Here is a 17474-nt window from a genome sequence, read left to right as displayed (position 1 = left end):
AAAATTAGCCAAGCAAGACAAAATCCTCCTAGGATTCCCTTGGCTCTCCGCACTGAAACCCCAGATCAATTGGGAAGCCAAGACAGTATCACTTCCACCAACAAAGAGATCATTGGCTATAGAAAAAGATATCGATAGAAAACGACGAAGAAGAGCCCTCCCACCTCTCTTCAAAGAGAAGAGGATCGTCGAAAAGGAAGCCTCTCGAGTTTGGGTAAATTCTAAACTACGGAAGCCAGTACAGGTGAAGGTGGCAACTAATGAAACCCCCTCCCCCTATACCGCTTCCGTAGAAGAAGAAACGATGGATGAAGAAACTCCTAACTACGACACCAAGGACGACGTCTGGTCAGAAAATTTTAGACCCCCAGTCTGCGATCCCCTGGCTTATCAACTAGCCAACGATGAAGTACTCGTTGAATACGCCACTGACGGAACAACAGTACGCATCATCGAAGACCTATCTTTCGATACCCCGCTCGTTCGAGACGGAACATCAAAGAGAGAACAAAACTTCGGAAAGACAAGCAATAAGGCCCAGGAATTCGCAGTCGCAGGAGAAATAGAAAAACAGAAGAAAACCTTTGAAGAACTTGTTCCCCCCTTTCTACACCAGTACCAAGATGTTTTCGCCAAAGATGGCCTTAACAAACTTCCGCCCGAGAGACCTGGGGTAGATCATCGTATCGACCTCAAACCAGGATTCGTACCCAAAACATCAAAAATTTATCCACTATCAGGAAAAGAACGAGAAGCGGTCAAAACGTTTATCGAAGAAAACACCAGGAAAGGTTTCATTGTCCCGTCCAAATCCCCTCAAGCTAGCGGATTCTTTTTCGTAGGAAAGAAAAGCGGAGAATTACGCCCCTGTCAAGATTACCGGTATCTTAACGACTGGACCATACGAAACCAATACCCTCTTCCCCTGCCAAAATCCCTCATCGAACGACTCTATGACGCCAAATACTTCACAAAGATCGATATAAGATCTGGGTACAATAACATTAGAATTCACCCCGAAGATCGCTGGAAAGCAGCGTTCACCACACAAGAAGGGCTATTCGAGCCAACGGTCATGTTCTTTGGACTAACAAACTCCCCCGCAACATTCCAGGCGTTTATGGCAAACCTCTGTCAACAACAGATAAATGAAGGGTGGTTGGTTATCTATATGGACGATCTCTTGATCTTCTCAAAAGATCTGCAACAACATCGATTACGGACGATTGAGATCCTCAATATCCTCCGGAAGGAAAAGTTGTTTGTCAAACCGGAAAAGTGCACTTTTGACGCTCAAGAAGTGGAGTATCTCGGAATGATAATCCGACCCGGAGAAGTAGGAATGGAACCCGCCAAAGTAGATGGAATTAAGCATTGGCCGACCCCGGAAAACCTGAAGGACACACGATCATTCTTGGGGTTCTGCAATTTCTACCGAGCGTTCATCGCTCACTACTCTGACATCGCCCGACCCCTTATTGACCTTACCAAGAAAGATCATCCCTTCTTATGGACAGCCGACTGCCAAAATGCCTTCGACCGTCTCAAAAACGCCTTTTTATCACAACCAGTACTACGAAACCCTGACCCAACCCGACAATTCGCAATTGCCACCGACGCATCGCTTGTGGCAACCGGAGCGGTGTTACTACAGACTGATGAAAATGGGATGTACCACCCATGCGGTTATCTTTCTCAATCGTTCAACTCTGCGGAACGCAACTACGAGATCTTTGATAGAGAATTATTGGCAGTCGTCAGAGCACTTTCCGAATGGCGCCACTACCTGGAAGGAAGCCCCCATGTTGTGATAGTATTCACAGATCACATGAATCTCCTCTACTTCCGCTCCGCTCAGAAGCTAACGAGAAGACAAGCACGATGGCAACTCATCTTGTCCAACTTTCAGTTGGAACTACACCACGTCGCAGGAACCAAGTTAGCTGCTCCTGATGCGCTTTCCCGACGCCCGGACCATTCACTTGGAAGAGATGACAACGAGAATCGCATTCTCCTCCCTGACACCATGTTCGTACGACTGATTGACGGAAACCTATCGGAAAGTATTGCACGTAACTCCGCCAACGACCCTGTATACCAGAAAGCCCTGGAAGCACTAGACGGAGTGTGCCTTCCCCCCATGAAATCCGCCCTCTCTGACTGGACATGCACCAACGGCGTCTTATTTTATAAAAATAGAGCTTATGTGCCAGCGGCCCAACGGCACGATGTGTTGTTCAAACACCATGATCATCCTACTGCCGGACACCCTGGCCGGTTCAAGACTGAAGAGTTGGTGAAGCGGGACTTTTGGTGGCCCGCCATGGGGACCTATATTCGCAAATATGTCGATGGTTGTGCCTTATGTCAGCAGATGAAGGCCGACACGCATCCTACTACCCCGCCCTTACGGCCGATCCCCTCCTCCGCTACTCGACCCTTCTCCCAAGTGTCTGTTGATCTTATCACTGACCTACCCGTGTCGAACGGTTTTGACTCTGTCATGATCGTGGTAGACCATGGGCTTACGAAGGGGGTAATTATTTCACCATGCAACAAGAACATCACCTCAGAGGGGGTGGCTAAACTATTCCTCAAAAACGTATTCAAAAGATTCGGCCTCCACGAGAAAGTGATCTCTGATAGAGGGCCACAGTTCATTTCAAAGTTCTCTCGAGAACTCGCCCGACTTCTCGGATATCAGATCGCTGCATCAACTGCCTACCACCCTCAGACAGACGGACAGACAGAACGTCTCAACCAAGAACTTGAAACTTATCTTCGAATCTATTGCAGAAGTAACCCGTTAGAATGGGCCAATCATCTTCCCATCGCCGAGTTTGTCCACAATCATCGAAAGCATGATGCCAGGAACACGTCTCCATTCTTCCTCATGATGGGCTATGAGCCACGAGGAATTCCCCACATCCTACCCGTATCAGATACGCCAGCAGCAGAAGAAAGACTCAGGAACTTACAGAAGATACGCGAAGAAGCACTCGCCTGCCATAACATTGCTATGCAGCGAATGGCAGAAAGATCTCGCCATGGGAAATATCAACCATGGAAGATAGGAGATAAGGTATGGCTAACGGCCACCAATCTCCTAACATCGTTACCATCTAGGAAACTTGCGCCTAAGCGATACGGCCCATTTGTTATCACCACAGTCTTATCTCCCATCACGTTCACCCTGAAACTCCCAGATCAATGGAAGGTTCACCCCACGTTCCATGCTTCCGAACTATCCTCCTATCGCGAAACAGAGATACACGGACCGAACTACACCGAACCTCCACCTGACGTTATCAACGGCGAAGAAGAATACGAAGTAGAAGCTATTCTTAGCCATAAAGGAACGGGTAAACGAAGACACTATCTCGTATCTTGGATTGGCTACTCTTCCGGAAGCAACGAATGGATACCCGAGGAGAACTTGCGGAGTTCGAAAGAACTTTTAACAACATATAAAAGGAGGCGCAAGTTAAACTGAACGAACCATTCTCCTCGAACAAACACCCCAGATAACATGACTCCCCCATTGACACCTTCCCCCACTGGATCATCTTCATCATCTGACCGCTCTCTTGGAAACTCCACATATAAGAAAAACATCCTTGACCTAGATGACGACGCCATCGTCGAGACAACCCTTCTGTCCCTCCCCCACGCAATTGAACTAGAAAAACAACTCGCTAAAGAACCCGCTCATATTGCCGCCCCCATAATTTCCCAGATCCACGTCATACGCGCCACCTCCGCTCTTGAACTTAGGTTCAAAGAAATCGAAAACGATGCCCTCAGACTCGCTTGTCAACACCTCCAAAGACAGATACGCAGCCTTGAGATTCAGCTGCTTCCTTCTGCTTTTAGTACTGTCTGCAAGTCAGTTATACGGGCTGTTGAAGAACGAAACAAGACCGAAGTCGGTCGCCCGCCAAGCCCTGCTACTAGCACTCCCCCCGGCAGCGTACCTGTTGCAGATACGCCTAGAGAAGAAACTCAGCCTGCTGCTCAGCCAGCACCAGCTGAAGAACCATTACCTATCCCTGAACCCACCGTCGTCTTTAAACGAAAGACCCGCAGAGGAGCCGTCGTGCATGGAGTGTCAAAGACTAAAGCTTCTAAGGGAAAGAAGCGTGAAGTCATTGACCTCACCGAAACCCCCGACGTCATCACAGTAAAACAACCCCAGTTCTCCGCAGACAATTTCGTCTGTCGCGTATGCAAGAAACTCGGGCATCGCCACAAGAACTGCCCTGAATACCACTGCCGCGTGTGCCAAGGCCAGAAGCCTGGCCATCTATCTATTTACTGCCCCTACGCCGCCGAGAAAGTACTATTCCCATTGGTTTACACCGATGAAGGCTTCTATGAAGCATTGTCAGCATGGGAAGGAAAGAAGGACGAAGAACTCCAGGAGGAGATAGACCGGGCGAATAGGGAGTACGCCACCAAATATAATGAACCGGAATTCTGCAACGCGGACGCTGATCCCATCTACTACGACTACATGGACGAGTATACCAATACCGAGAAATATTGAAGCCGGAGACTTCAACCATAACACGGGGGTAATGTTACAGTAACATTTAGCCCCTATACTCATTTCTTTTACCTTGCTTACAAACGGGCTGTCCGTATCATGCTTATCTCTTATCTTCACCAAGCGGGCTGTCCGCCTTATCCTTGATCCCTTATCTCTTATCATGCTTCTATCTTGATAACACATTTACAAGCTCCGCTTGAACATTCGTATATAAACCTAGCTACTTACGATTGTATTCCTTACTTTAATCTACTGGGTTTTACCTGGAACATTGTCCTTCAGTAAGGTCTCCAACCTTACTGTCTAAGAACCATTATTCTAAGGGAGTCAGCGACACTCGCCTTAGCCAGAACCTTTGATCTCTCAATCGAGAGCAGACTTACGTCTATCTGGCGTTCAGCCGATTGTCTATTCAAACAGAGATAGCTCGACTCATCCCAGTCGTAACAGATTCTCGTGAACAGATTCTTCGTCTACTCGCTGGCAAATTGAACACTTCCACGTCACAACTATCCGAACTCCCAGCCAACTTCCGCATTCTCCTCACTTCCCGTCCCCTCGAAGACATTCACAACAATCTGCACGCCGCGCCACATGTTCGCCACGTTCCTTTGGATGGTATCTCGTCTGCATCCACAGAACTCGACATACAGATTTATATCTCCCATAAGTTGGAAGACTTGCATCACGTCTTCAACGATGTGCACTTCAAGGCGCTTGCCCTAAAATCCGACGGCCTGTTTGAATGGGCTCGTCTCGCCTGCGAGTACATCAAGGGTACGAACAAGGTGGGCCTGGGTCCGGTGGGTCGTTGCAAAGCTGTGATGACTGGAACGTCTGAAAAAGGAACGCGTCTGTTGGATGATATTTATACACGCATCTTGAGAGATATCATGCCGGAGGACGAGCGCAAGGAGGCTATCCCGGTGTTTTGCTCGGTGATGGGGCAAGTCCTTGCCTCGTTGGAACCACTTCCCATACCTGCGTTGACGGCTATGCGACTGCATTTTCCTGAAGGGACTTGCGATTACGAAATGGACCGGGTCCTTGGACCATTGGGATCCCTTTTGACCGGCACTTCGGATTCCGATACTCCCATACGTCCCCTTCACGCCTCATTCTACGACTTCCTCACAGACAAGTCGCGAAGTCATGACTTCTGCGTTGATGCATCAGCTGTGCATAAAGATCTTGCCTTCGCCTCGCTTCAGGTCATGGACTCGGAGCGCGGGCTTCGCTTCAACATCTGCTCCTTAGAGAATTCGTACTTGCCCAACTCTTCCGTCCTTGACTTCGAGAAACGAGTCAAAGAATCCATTCTGGCCGAGCTATCATACTCATGTCGGTTTTGGGGGACTCACGTCGGCTCTGCGTCCTTTGAATCACCGCTCGCTAGGGAAGTTGAGGCTTTCTTCGATGGAGAGCGCCTTCTTTGGTGGTTGGAAGCACTGGCTCTGATGAAATACCTAGGCAACTCGGTAGTGACCCTCTTATCTATTGCAGATTGGTTTTCGGTGCGTAGCTCAAATTCATCATTTTCCCAACAATTCCTTACGAATAGTGGTGTGGTCGTAGGGCCATGCCGAGTTTAGGCATGTTGGTGACGCTATCAGAGATACCTTGCGTTTCGTCCGCACTTTCGCATCCACCATTATACGCAGCACTCCCCATTTATACCTGTCCGCTCTACCATTTGCTCCAACGCAGTCGAGAATATTTCGCAAGTTCGCCGCAAAGTTTCCTCACACCCCCCGCATTGTCGCTGGCCATGTCGAAAATTGGCCTCTGATGGAAAAGATAATCCACGCGAATCACAAGGTTTACTCGGTTGCAATGTCACCAGACAGAAAACGCATTGCATGTAGTTTAGACAATGGAACGATCCAGGTGTGGGATACGGAGACTGGCGAGGCATTGTGTGCCCCTCTTCAAGGCCACGCTTGGATTGTTGCGTCTGTCGCATTCTCACCGGATGGACTTCGCATCGTTTCAGGTTCATGGGACAAGACGGTCCAGGTGTGGGATGTAGCAACAGGCAAGGCATTGGGTACTCTTCAAGGGCACACTGGCACTGTTTATTCCGTCGCAATCTCGCGGGATGGAAATCGCATAGTATCGGGCTCAGATGACAGGACGATCAGAGTGTGGGATATGGAGACTTGCGAGGCAGTGGGCACCCCTCTCCGAGGACATACCGACTACGTTCGCTCCGTCGCGATCTCGCCGAATGGGCGCCATATCGTGTCCGGTTCAGATGACAAGACGATCCGAGTGTGGGATATGAAGACTGGCCAGGGAGTGGGTACCCCTCTCCAAGGTCACACCCACTATGTTTCGTCTGTTGCAATCTCACCAGATGGGAAATGCATCGCGTCCGGTTCAGAAGACACCACGATTCGGGTGTGGGATATGGAGACTGGCGAGGCATTGGGTGCCCCTCTCCTAGGGCACACAGGCACTGTTCAGTCCGTTGTATTCTTACGTGATGAAAATTGTATCGTGTCTAGTTCAGACGACCAGACGATCCGAATGTGGGATGTGAAGACTGGCGTAGCATTAGGATCCCCTCTCCAAGGCCACACTGCCTCGATTGAATCTATCACAGTCTCATCGGATGGAAGTCGCATAGTCTCTGGTTCAAACGACAACACGATTCGGGTGTGGGATGCCGACACCATTATGGGCCAGGCATCAGTTGCTACCTTTCAAAGCCACACTGGCTCCATTAATTCCGTTGCAATCTCGCCAGATGGACATCGCATCGTGTCCGGTTCAGAAGACAAGACAGTTCGAGTGTGGGATATAGAGACTGGCGAGGCATTAGTTGCCCCTCTCCAAGGGCACACTGGATCTGTTGAGTCAGTTGCAATCTCGTCAGACAGGAAGTGCATTGTGTCTGGTTCAGCTGATAAGAGTATTTGAGTGTGGGATATTAGGACTGGCGAGGTTTTGGGTGCGCCTCTCCAAGGTCACGTTGGCACGGTCTACTCCACTGCAATCTCGCCGGATGGACATCGCATCGTTTCATGTTCATGGGACAACACAGTCTGGGTGTGGGATGTAGCAACCGGCAAGGCATTGGGTACCCTCCAAGGACACAGTGACTGGGTTCGTTCCATCGCAATCTCGCTGGATGGATATTGCATAGTATCGGGCTCAGATGACGAGACGATCAGAGTGTGGGATATGGAGACTTGTGAGACGGTGGGTGAGCCTCTTCGAGGGCACACTGGCTACATTTTGTGTGTAGCAATCTCGCAGGATGCGAAACACATTGTATCTGGTTCAGCTGATGAAACCGTCCGGGTGTGGGATATAGGGAGTGGCGAGGCATTAGGTGCCCCTCTGCAAGGGCACACCGGCCTCGTTTACGCTGTCGCAATCTCACAAAATGGGAACCACATTGTGTCCGGTTCAGGTGACAAGACGATCCGGATGTGGGATATGAAGACTGGCCGGGGAGTGGGTCCCGCTTTCCAAGGGCACACCGCATGCGTTCTGTCTGTCACAATCTCACCCAACGGCAAACACATTGTATCTGGTTCAGAAGACAAAACCATCCGGGTGTGGGATATAGAATTTCTCAACCAACCCCACGCTTCCAAAGCGCCTGCGATATGCCTTTCATCCAACCCATCTTACGCTCTTCATTCCGCCTCCTCCTTTCTCCAGGATTCCTCAACCCCACTCTCTGTTGTTGCGAATGAGGATGGGTGGGTTGTAGGTCCTGACGGACAGCTTCTTCTCTGGATCCCACGCAATTTCCACCCGGTGATGTATGTTCCAGGAAACACGCTGGTCATACACGATCGTGCCTCGCAGTTCGATTTGAGTCGTCTTGCGCATGGCACGTCTTGGCACATGTGTCGGGAGTAGGAGGCTGCTTTGTTTTCATGACGATACCCTTGTATGTCGCGCTACACACTATATATGATTCGTACCATACGTGTTTGTCTTGGCCAGGGCTTATACAGTTCACTTCCTCACGTACATGTCCATAGTCGCTAATACACAACGTTTTCCATGATATTTCGATTTTGTACTAAAGCACAGCCGTACATTATATTGTTTCCACTATCGCTGCTAGCTTCTACATGCATCACAAATCACATCCCGTCTCTCTGACCCTTCCTGTGAACAGGAACACAAACAATAGATTTTACTGCACATATCCTATCCTCCTTTTCCCTGCCTAGCAGTCGAGTGAACACTGCATCGAGGGGGAAGATGATAGCAAGCATCTGGATGATACCGTGTAGTGACCTGCCTCTATTCAAAATCCTCATGCTTTCGTCACAATCAGTATTGCCCCGCCCAGTGTATCAACATCCAACACCACAGGCACACTGAAAGGTCAAAACTAGAAGCAGCGCAATTTCAAAACAGGTACTTACATCAATCACTAGCGTCTCTATCATCTCATCCAAAATCCTAATATCATCTGGCATGTTGACTGCAACATGTGACGCTGCATGGATCAACATCATCAGATCTCGTTCTGACAGGCAAGAAAAGACAAGGCGGAAGAGGAGAAACACTCACTCCAACTCGGTGATCCTCCTCCGAGCCTAACAAACAACCACCGGATCGATCTCTCCCCTAGCATCACCCATCCTTCCTGCCTGATGCACGACCATGAGCTTCTTGGTTCTACACACGCTCTTTGCGACAGGTTCTATGACCAATGGCGATATCGTCCAGGGATCGATCGGTTTGATGCTGGTGCTGCATAAGGAGGGATAAGTGGCTGGTGGGGAGTCGAGGAGATGGAGGGTAGATTAGGGTGACCCATGTGAGGAGGGTGGTGTCGGATGGATAGAGAGGTGTATTCGATAGGGACTTGTTGGACTGTAAGGATGTGAATACACACAACAGTTTGGAAAAGAAAAGAGTGAGAGTTTTTGCTGTGGGATTGATATGACAGGACGGGACAGACCTTGAGATCGAGACCCGATGCGGGGAATGCTTAGCCTGGGCCCTGCCAGCTGTATATCATGAATGCGAGGGCAATTCCGAAGCCTGCAAGAAGTCCATCGCTAGCACAGTTTCAAAAGACTTGAGTTCTGAATCTATAAATATGTCACATTCAAGTCACGACAACACCTTTGAATTCCCGATTTCAGATTGATACCACCTTTGGAGTATACAGCCAATCTGTCTGTAGCTATAGATCGCTATCAAAGATCTACCTGACCATCAATTTCATCAAGTCCTACGATTTTTGCAACCATGGGACGCGAGAAATCGATCGAGCTCATTGCTATCATCCCAGTGCTACTTTTCGTCATCCGTTTCTGGATTACGTCTTTTTCCCGCTCATACACGAAGGACTCCCAACGTACCCCTATGGTCCTCCAAGCGCTTCAAATTGTCCTGGTCCCAAGCCACTCCCTTTGGTCCGCGCGCTACATCAAACTCGTCAAACACGCCTCCAATCATCGTGCCGGATCCAGGATCGTTGTATGCTCCTGCAGGATGTCTGCGATGGCGTCATCGAGCTTCGCGATCCTCTATACGATCTCGAGGACCTGGTATCCGTGCGTATGGCTGTTCCATCAGTCTAAACGTTGAGGGGAAGAGGTGGGTGGGATGGCTGAATCGAATGGTGCGTGTCCGTGTTCTGTGTTCGTTAATAATACTGACGCGCGCGCTGAATGACCTTTCAAGTTGATGCACTCATCAGTTACCCACAAGCGTCTCAGGTGAGTACATGCGCTCTTTCTCTTGCAGAAATCTCATACTCCTACATGGTCTTTGAATATTTTGAAGATATGAACAACTGCGACTGTGTTGATTCTTCAGATTTCGCAGTCACTAGCGCACAACTCATAGACGGATTGATTCACCCACTCGCAACAGCACCTCCACCGGTCAATCATGGGCCTCAACAGCCACCCACTCGCGCACCTGGCTACTGTCCAGCTTCTAAAACGTTCCCGCACCACTTTGCAATTCACCTCCCTCTCCAACCGCATCTCCTTTCCCAGTACGACAAACATTTCAATCTGTCTCATCCTCTTCCTAACCCTCCGTCTTCACACTTCACGCGTCAAACTGTTCGAGGTTCATCAACACATCAGTAGTACAGCTGATACGCTTGCTGCATGTGAGCTCGTGTTTTATTCCAATTTTGTCCATTTTTGAGCAAGCTTACATATGATCCTGTAGCGAGATAACAGTACGTTGACAAACTGGATATCAAGGAATGCGGTTAATGCTCTACTTTGAGTCTGCTCTCGTGCTGAGGGGTTAGGTGGAACACTGGAACGTGCTCTTGGAGACTCGTTGATGATTTTGCCACGTTTGCTTATTCCCTTCAGTCGCTCTTGCACAAAGACGCATATCTGTTCCCTGTCGCTTTACACGCACTCATTTCAGCACAAATCTTGTTGTACCAGGAGCTTTCTTAAAAGCCGCAAAATTGCTATGTCTCGCAAATGTTGTGATGCTCAGCGCAATATATCAACGTAGGAAACTACATTTCGAACATCAGGTCGGATCGTGCATAAGCCTGTTGTGCTGGGCCAGTGGGCGTTGATAAACTCTTACCGATCGTCATGCACATCTTGTAGATGCTACCTATTCGAGTATGAGCTGGTGAGTGATAGAACAGGAGACAGCTGACAGAATTTTGGAACTCGGCGGGTTAAACGTTGACCGAAACATCATAGTGGCCAGCAGCGAATAAAGGGGAAAAACGTCAGCAGCATGTCAGGTAAAGTCAATAAGTTTGGACATCCCCTAATGATTTGGCGAAGACTTATGAAATAAATGTTCGCAAATTGCGGGGCTGGCAGCATGGGCTCGTCATGCGCAAAGGTGGGTATAGCTGTTCCTGCGAAGGAAATACGTTGAGCCAGAGAATCGTAGATACTCGTTAGTAAAGTCTGGGACCGTCAATAGGGTGCCACGTTCTTTGAGTCGAGCGCAGACTCAAGAATGCTATAGGAACAAGCATGGACATGAATTGGGGGATGAAATGATAAGTGGCCCCCGTACGTGATGTTCAAGGACAAAGTCTTCGATGGGCCGTGACCATAATCTGAGATGGGCAACACGTACAGGAAAAGGTACTGATTTCTGGGTGCGAGGTCAGATATTGCAAATCTAGAATCAAAGTACCAGACGACCGATTGAATACACTTGCAACTCACCTCGGAGCCCCTGATTATAAAGTCTGCAATCCTTCCATATACTTCCCTGCGACTCATAAATCAAACTCTCATCCACCATGTCCAACAGTTAACGTTCATCCCCGAGCTCATCGTCAATAATAATTGGAGGAAACTAAACACTCACGCTGAACTTCCGTCCTTGTCACAGGAAAAATGTTCTAACCAATGCTCTCATATAGGTTGAAATATAGCACAGCGAGTGATTATTTGACAGTTTTGACTTCCGTCGTTCAAACTACCCACCAGAGAAAGATCAGCATAAACATGTACAAATAAATGAAGGCAGTCATGACTCGCGCGATCGGACTCGATCATCATCATGAATGACTTTGTCCTTCCAATAAGTATCGTCACTCCGTTGCCCCGGTATTTGAATATTTGCACCTAAGCAATCGATCGATCGGTGAGGTTTCCTGATAGCCTTTTCCCTAGATCACATGCTATTAATAGTTCAGGCTTAACGGGCGCTTCCAACCGCACGTTCATAAGTGGTAATAATACCTATTGCAGACATGTAGACGCCAGTCAATCCTCTTCGCTACCCACCACGCTTCCTACTTCCATTCCACCAAAATAGGCACATCCACACATCTTTCCCACTTATAACATGGATGCAAACAATCCTCCTCGGAAGAAACGCTGGGGGCGAACGAAGCCAAGTCATTCAAACCCTCATTTGGTAGAGGAGAGAGGCAGGACGACAGCCAGTCCTGATGTATGAACTTTCATATTGGCATTTACATAATATCTAATTGTTACAGCCGTCATCTCTCTCGCCTTCGAGGAATGGGTCTCATGAAAGACGTTCGGGGTCAGTTCTCAAGATCTTTGGCAAAGTGACCAAGCGCTTCGCTCGAAGCGGTCGACAATCTCCTAACCCTGAACGCACGGCTGCAAGTTCCAGCCTGCAGGACACCCAACCTGTTCAGTCAGCTAAGGTAGGCGTAATCTAAACTCTGAATGTGGCCTGTGTACTATGATCAGTACTAATCGCTTCTGCAGGATCTCACCGCTCCCACTCTCGAACCAAATTTTGGGCAGTCTTCCAATTCAGAGATTGTAAGTTCGACTAACGAAGCTTCATCCGTATCTTTCGACAATGTGCTGACATCTATCCGTAGGCCGAACATCTCGACCCGAAGGTTGTGCACGATAAAATCGCCAATGCTGACAAAAGTCTCGCAGACGCCGGCCACGTCCCAACAATACTCCAAGATGCTTCTTCCGCGACCAACGACCTACCATCTGTGTCTGATGCGATCGATACGTTCTCTGTGTTGCTCAAACCCTTGAAGGCATTCAACTCCATCGCCAACACAATTGCAGATGTACAAACCATTTACCTCTCTTCTATACGCGACTAACATTCGTGCGCAGGTCCATCCCTACGCGAAGGTGGCGCTGAGCATCTTCACTTGCGCATCCAAGGTAGGATTCTTTCTCAATCATCGCCGTTGCAGGTTGACAAAGTCGCGGTAACAGATGATTCTCCATCAGGCAGACCGTGATGTCGCTGTTCGCCTTCTGCTCTCAAAGATATCTGAAGTCTATACTTTCATCACGGAGAAGGAGGAATTGGCCAAGATTGAATCTATGCTATCAATATACGTGAAGATAGCACAGCAGACACTGGTGTGCGCTGATTTCATCAGCCATTACTCTGAGACGAAGAGTGCCTGTGAGTCAATCCCACTGCTTCATCCCCCAAACTCAATGTTATTTCTTTGTATAGGGATAAGACTTGGCAAGCACGTTATCGGCGAAACGGACACCACGATCCAGAACTACAACAATGTCCTCGACAGTCTTATGCAGCAATTCCGAGACCGGGCGGTTTGTGATACCGTTGTGATGGTCCACCATATGGGTATGAATCAATTTTCAGGTCTCTTCCAGCCTCGTCTGACATTCCACGAACCCTGGCATAGCTGAGGTTTTGGACCTCATAGGCATGGAGTACGCAACTGGCGCCGGATTGAATAAGTCTAAATGTTGTTTGCCAAATACTCGGCAAGACCTTCTGAAGGATATTCAGGACTGGATCAGCAGCACCGAGGAGGGTGCTCCACGGATCTTATGGTTGTCTGGCACAGCAGGCAAGGGTAAATCGGCCGTCGCCCATACAATAGCCAAGTGGTACATGGAACGCGGCGGTCTTGGCTCATTCTTCTGCTTCGATCGTACTCGGCAAGCGGATCGCCGTCAAGACAAAATATTTACGACCATCGCAAGCGATTTGGCGGACTGCAACCCTATCTTGCGGCGAGCGTTGGCGCAGGCAGTTCGCGATCACAACGGACTCAAGCGGACTGCAGATATCGCAAAACAATGGCAGGAACTGATTGTGGGACCGACAAAGATAGCGTCAAACGCCATCGCTGCACCCGTGCTGATAGTCATTGATGCATTGGACGAGAGCGGGGAAGCTAATTCTCGGGAACAGATTCTTCGTCTACTCGCTGGCAAATTAAACACTTCCACTTCACAACTATCCGACCTCCCAGCCAACTTCCGCATTCTTCTCACTTCCCGTCCCCTCGAAGACATTCACGACACTTTGCACGCCGAACCACATGTTCGCCACGTTTCTTTGGATGGTATCTCGTCTGCATCCACAGAACTCGACATACAGCTTTATATCTCCCACAAGTTGAAAGACCTGCATCACGTCTTCGACGATGGGCACTTCAAGGCGCTTGCCCTAAAATCCGACGGCCTGTTTGAATGGGCTCGTCTCGCCTGCGAGTATATCAAGGGTACGAACAAAGTGGGCCTGGGTCCGGTGGGTCGTTGCAAAGCCGTGATTACTGGAACGTCTGAAAAAGGAACGCGTCTGTTGGATGATATTTATACACGCATCTTGAGAGATATCATGCCGGAGGACGAGCGCGAGGAAGCTATTCCGGTGTTTTGCTCGGTGATGGGGCAAGTCCTTGCCTCGTTGGAACCACTTCCCATGCATGCGTTGACGGCTATGCGGCTGCATTTTCCAGAAGGGACTTGCGATTACGAAATGGACGAGGTCCTTGGGCCATTGGGATCCCTTTTGACCGGCACTTCGGATTCCCATACTCCCATACGTCCCCTTCACGCATCATTCTACGACTTCCTCACAACCAAATTGCGGAGTCATGACTTCTGTGTTGATGCAACAGCGGTGCATGAAGATCTTGCCTTCGCAACGCTTCGGATCATGGAAGACAGACTTCGCTTCAACATCTGCTCCTTAGAGAATTCGTACTTGCCCAACTCTTCCGTCCCCGATTTGGAGAAACGAGTCAAAGAATCCATTCCAGCCGAGCTATCATACTCATGTCGGTTTTGGGGCACTCATGTTGGCTCTATGTCCTTTGAATCACCGCTCGCTAAGGAAGTCGAGGCTTTCTTCGATGAAGAGCGCCTTCTTTGGTGGTTGGAAGCTCTGGCTCTGATGAGAAGCCTCGGTGGCTCGACAGTGACCCTCTCATCAATTGCAGATTGGTTTTCGGTGCGTAGCTCAAGTTCATTCTTTTCCCAACAAATTCTTATGAGTAGTGGTGTGGTCGCAGGGTCATGCCGAGTTGAAGCATGTTAGTGACGCTATCAGGGATACCCTACGTTTTGTCCGCACTTCCGCACCCACCATTATACGCAGCACTCCCCATTTATACCTGTCCGCTCTACCATTCGCTCCAACGCAGTCAAGAATATTTCGGAAGTTCGCCGCAAAGTTTCCTCACACCCCCCGCATTGTCGCTGGCCACGTCGAAAATTGGCCTCCGATGGAAAAGATAATCCACGCGAATCACGAGGTTTACTCGGTTGCAATGTCACCAGACAGAAAACGCATTGCATGTGGTTTACACAATGGAACGATCCAGGTGTGGGATACGGAGACTGGCGAGGCATTGTGTGCCCCTCTTCAAGGCCACACTCACACTGTTGCGTCTGTCGCATTCTCACCGGATAGACATCGCATTGTTTCAGGTTCAGAGGACTACACAGTCCGGGTGTGGGATGTAGCAACCGGCAAGGCATTGGGTACCCTCCAAGGGCACACTGGCTGGGTTTATTCCGTCGCAATCTCGCGGGATGGAAATCGCATAGTATCGGGCTCAGATGACAGGACGATCAGAGTGTGGGATATGGAGACTTGCGAGGCAGTGGGCACCCCTCTCCGAGGACATACCGACTACGTTCGCTCCGTCGCGATCTCCCCAGATGGTCATCGCATCGTCTCTGGTTCAGATGACACGATGATCCGGGTGTGGGATATGAAGACTGGCCAGGGAGTGGGTACCCCTCTCCAAGGCCACACCGACTATGTTATGTCTGTTGCAATCTCACTGGATGGGAAATGCATCGCGTCTGGTTCATGAGACCGCACGATTCGAGTGTGGGATATGGAGACTGGCGGGGCATTGGGCGCCCCCCTCCTAGGGCACACAGACCTTGTTTGGTCTGTTGTATTCTCCCCGAATGACAATCATATCGTGTCTAGTTCAGACGACCAGACGATCCGAGTGTGGGATTCGAAGACTGGCGTAGCATTAGGATCCCCTCTTCAAGGCCACACTGCCTCGATTCGATCTATCACAGTCTCGTCGGATGGAAGTCGCATAGTCTCTGGTTCAGACGACAAGACGATTCGGGTGTGGGATGCCGACACTATTACGGGCAAGGCATCAGTCGCTACCTTTCAAAGCCACACTGGCTCCATTAAATCCATTGCAATCTCGCCAGATGGACATCGCATCGTGTCCGGTTCAGAAGACAAGACGGTTCGGGTGTGGGATATAGAGACTGGCGAGGCATTAGTTGCCCCTCTCCAAGGGCACACCGAATCTGTTCAGTCAGTTGCAATTTCGTCGGACGGGAAGCGCATTGTGTCTGGTTCAGTTGATAAGAGCATTAGGGTGTGGGATATTGGGACTGGCGAGTTTTTGGGTGCGCCTCTCCAAGGTCACACTGGCGAGGTCTTCTCCATCGCAATCTCGCCGGATGGACATCGCATTGTTTCAGGTTCATTGGACAGAACAGTCCGGGTGTGGGATGTAGCAACCGGCAAGGCATTTGGTACTCCTCTCAAAGGTCACTCTGCACTGGTTTTGTCCGTCGCAATCTCGCTGGATGGAAATCGCATTGCATCTAGTTCAGCTGACACGACAATCAGGGTGTGGGATATGGAGAGTAGCGAGGCAGTGGGCGATCCTCTCGACGGACATTCTGACTGGGTTTGGTCTGTCGCAGTGTCACCGGATGCAAAATATGTTGTGTCTGGTTCAGATGACACAACTATCCGTGTGTGGGATATTGGGACTGGCAAGACATTGGGCACCCCTCTTCAAGGGCACACCGACTATATTCACGCTGTCGCGATCTCACGAAATGGACACCACATTGCGTCCGGTTCAGATGACAAGACGATCCGGGTGTGGGATATGAAGACTCGCCAGGGAGTGGGTCCCACTTTCCAAGGGCACACCGGACGCGTTCTGTCTGTCGCAATCTCACCCGACGGCAAGCGCATTGTGTCTGGTTCAGCAGACAAGACAATCCGGGTCTGGGATATAGAATTTCTCAACCAACCCCACACTTCCAAAGCGCCTGTGATATGCTTTTCATCTAACCCAATCTATGCTCTTCATTCTGCCTCCTCCTTTCTCCAGGATTCCTCAACCCCACTCTCTGTTGTTGCGAATGAGGATGGGTGGGTTGTAGGTTCTGACGGACAGCTTCTTCTCTGGATCCCACGCAATTTCCACCCGGTG

At 49.6% G+C, this 17474-nt stretch overlaps 2 protein-coding genes across 2 annotated transcripts; one reads left to right on the top strand and one right to left on the bottom strand.

The window, feature by feature from the left end:
• Positions 1-8655: 8655 nt before the first annotated feature.
• On the bottom strand, positions 8656-10548 carry HD556DRAFT_1309462 (uncharacterized protein; the record flags this gene model as incomplete). Its single annotated transcript, XM_041300292.1, has 9 exons — positions 8656-8790; positions 8944-9017; positions 9092-9167; positions 9208-9274; positions 9420-9453; positions 9486-9568; positions 9653-9713; positions 9892-10028; positions 10457-10548. 9 exons carry the CDS (start codon positions 10546-10548, stop codon positions 8656-8658), a joined length of 759 nt encoding a protein of 252 aa, XP_041158824.1.
• Positions 10549-12331: 1783 nt separating this feature from the next.
• On the top strand, positions 12332-16082 carry HD556DRAFT_1482212 (uncharacterized protein; the record flags this gene model as incomplete). Its single annotated transcript, XM_041308648.1, has 9 exons — positions 12332-12439; positions 12486-12662; positions 12727-12783; positions 12846-13052; positions 13102-13152; positions 13207-13402; positions 13457-13591; positions 13653-15211; positions 15273-16082. The coding sequence occupies 9 exons, from the start codon at positions 12332-12334 to the stop codon at positions 16080-16082; spliced, it is 3300 nt and encodes a 1099-aa protein (XP_041158823.1).
• Between the last annotated feature and the right edge of the window lie 1392 nt (positions 16083-17474).

Source organism: Suillus plorans, assembly GCF_016647745.1.
Source record: "Suillus plorans strain S12 chromosome Unknown HD556scaffold_38, whole genome shotgun sequence".
Taxonomy (NCBI): Eukaryota; Fungi; Basidiomycota; class Agaricomycetes; order Boletales; family Suillaceae; genus Suillus; species Suillus plorans.
The sequence above is the reverse complement of the archived record's forward strand: the minus strand, read 5'-3'. Positions and strand labels throughout refer to the sequence as shown.